Below are 2,596 nucleotides of genomic sequence, written 5' to 3'. Positions count from 1 at the left end.
TCGGGAGGCAGAGGCAGGCAGATTTCTGAGTTCAAGGCCAGCCTGGTCTACAAAGTGAGTTCCAGGACAGCCAGGGCTACACAGAGAAACCCTGTCTTGGGGGGCAGGGGTGGGGAGAAAGCCTATTCTGCCAACACAGTGACCATGACTTTGATACAGGTTCAGCAAGAGACCTTCCAGGCATGTCCCACATCCATACCATGAGATCACATTTGCAACAATTAGGGATGAGTGGGAGACCATGCCTACTTTCAGTCAGTCATCAGCCTCACCCAGGGGACCTGTGTCAGAATGTCTTGGTGCGGCGCTGGTTTTCCACTTGAGATCTGGCAGTGATATCATCGCTGTGACTTCTCCCTACAGGTAACATCACCACCCGGATCCGAGCATCTGAGACTGGTTCTGATGAAGCCATCAAGTCCATCCTGGAACAAGCCAAGAGGGAACTACAAGTGCAGAAAACCGGTAGGGCTTCTACTTCCTAAAGAACTGCCTTCAGACCTAATTATAAAAATGATCATGAGTGTTCTAGTCAGCAGGAATTACATTCTTTTTCTCTCCTCTCCTCCCCTCCCCTCCTCTCTCCTCTCTTCTCCTCTCCAAAGTGACCCTGAGTATGATTCCACACATTAGGGGATACAGAGGGAACGGCTATCTAGACTTGTGCTTCCTCTTTCGTGGGGGCAGGGCAGTTGCTTTAGTTTTTGTACTTCAGATAGGGTTCTTGCTATATAGCTTGAACTCATGATCCTCCTGCTTCTGCCTCCTGAGCATTAGAAGAGACTGTCTTTGGTCCCTCAGATACTTCTGGTAATCATTAACAGAAATTATGCTTCCCAGTTTTGGCAAAGCCAAGAGAAGGATGGATGGGTATATGGCTCATGAGAGTTAGTAGTTTAGCTTAAAATTCTCCAGGAAAGAAGGCCAGAGGATCTAGGGAGATGGCTCAGTGGGTCGAATGGTTTGAAGACCTGAGTTTGGGTCACCAGAACCTACATTAACAACCAATATAGCAGGAAGATCTGTAACCCTGACCCTTAGGGATATGGATGGGAACAGGGGGACCTCCAGAATCTCACAGGCCAGACAGCCTAGTTAATTCAACAACAAAGAGACTATCCCAAACAACTTAGAAAGACAAGGACCAACACCCTCCACAGGAGCTCTGTAGCCATGTATGTTTATATGCATGCATGTATGAGTGCATGCATGTGCATGCACACAAACACAAAAGAAAGAGCTACAGAAATATGGCTCAGTAAGCTAAGGAAGGTCCTTTGCCACCTCAACTGACAGCCTGTTTGATCCCTGGCACCCATATGGTAGAAGAGAACTGACTCCAGCACAGCACATGTGAGCTCACATATTATACACGTAAAATAAATAGCCATAATTTTCTTTAATAAAAAAGAAAGCCAGGGTAGGAGCAAGGCATGTCCCCACCAATCACCCTCCAGAAAGCCAGCTGCTGTGTGACAGAGGCCACTGAGCAGCAGTGTCAGTCCTTTGTGCTCCCTGCTCTAACAAGGTGGCATGAAGCGCATAGCTGCCTGGGCCACCTACCATAACTTCACCCTGTGTGTGTTCCCCACAGCTGAGCCAGTCCAGACATCTTCCACGTCCAGCAGTGGGAATTCTGACGATGCCATCCGCTCCATCCTACAGCAGGCCCGCCGGGAAATGGAGGCCCAGCAGGCTGCCCTTGACCCTGCCTTAAAGCCAGCACCACTGTCCCAGCCCGACCTCACCATCCTCACCCCCAAGCACCTGTCTGCCTCACCCATGTCTACTGTGTCCACTTACCCACCTCTTGCCATCTCCCTGAAGAAAACCCCTGCAGCACCTGAGGCCAGTACCACAGCCTTGCCCAGTGCCCCAGCTCTCAAAAAAGAGGCTCAGGATGTACCCACACTGGACCCACCAGGATCAGCTGATGCTGCCCAGGGAGTGCTGAGGCCGGTGAAGAGTGAGCTAGTCCGTGGCAGCACCTGGAAGGATCCCTGGTGGAGCCCTATACAGCCTGAAAGAAGAAATCTCACTTCTTCCGAAGAGACCAAGGCTGATGAAACAATTGCAAGTGGGAAAGAAAGGGCAGGCAGCAGCCAGCCTCGGGCTGAGCGCAGCCAGCTTCAGGGACCCTCAGCATCCGCAGAGTACTGGAAAGAGTGGCCCAGTGCTGAGTCCCCATACTCCCAGAGCTCAGAGCTGAGCCTCACTGGAGCCAGCCGCAGTGACACACCCCAGAATAGCCCTCTGCCCTCTTCCCCAATTGTGCCCATGGCGAAGCCAGCCAAGCCTTCAGTGCCCCCGCTGACTCCTGAGCAGTACGAGGTCTACATGTATCAGGAAGTGGACACTATAGAGCTCACTCGGCAGGTCAAAGAGAAGCTGGCCAAGAACGGCATTTGCCAGAGGATCTTTGGNGAGAAGGTAAGAGACTTCACTGTCNGGGACAGGCATGGCTTCCCATCTATTCTTGGGAATGGGGACAAAGTGTCCACCCTGTACAATACAACCATCATAGGAATACTAAATGTCACCAACTCCCAAAATTCTAGAGGCCACTGGCAAGTGTCCTAGCCCCCTAGCTCTGTCT

The 2,596-nt window shown here is 51.4% G+C and overlaps 1 protein-coding gene across 4 annotated transcripts in view; it reads left to right on the top strand.

The window, feature by feature from the left end:
- The window catches only part of Cux1 (cut like homeobox 1), a 293,336-nt gene that overhangs the window by 257,403 nt on the left and 33,337 nt on the right, over positions 1-2,596 (top strand). For all 4 annotated transcript variants that reach the window (XM_021161668.2, XM_021161666.2, XM_021161667.2 and 1 more), the window contains 2 exons: positions 364-465; positions 1,595-2,560. In XM_021161668.2, the coding sequence (XP_021017327.1) occupies positions 364-465; positions 1,595-2,560 (1,068 nt within the window). The remainder of the gene's footprint in view (positions 1-363; positions 466-1,594; positions 2,561-2,596) is intronic.

This window comes from Mus caroli, chromosome 5 (genome assembly GCF_900094665.2).
Source record: "Mus caroli chromosome 5, CAROLI_EIJ_v1.1, whole genome shotgun sequence".
NCBI lineage: Eukaryota > Metazoa > Chordata > Mammalia > Rodentia > Muridae > Mus > Mus caroli.
This window is presented reverse-complemented; position numbering and strand designations above follow the sequence as displayed.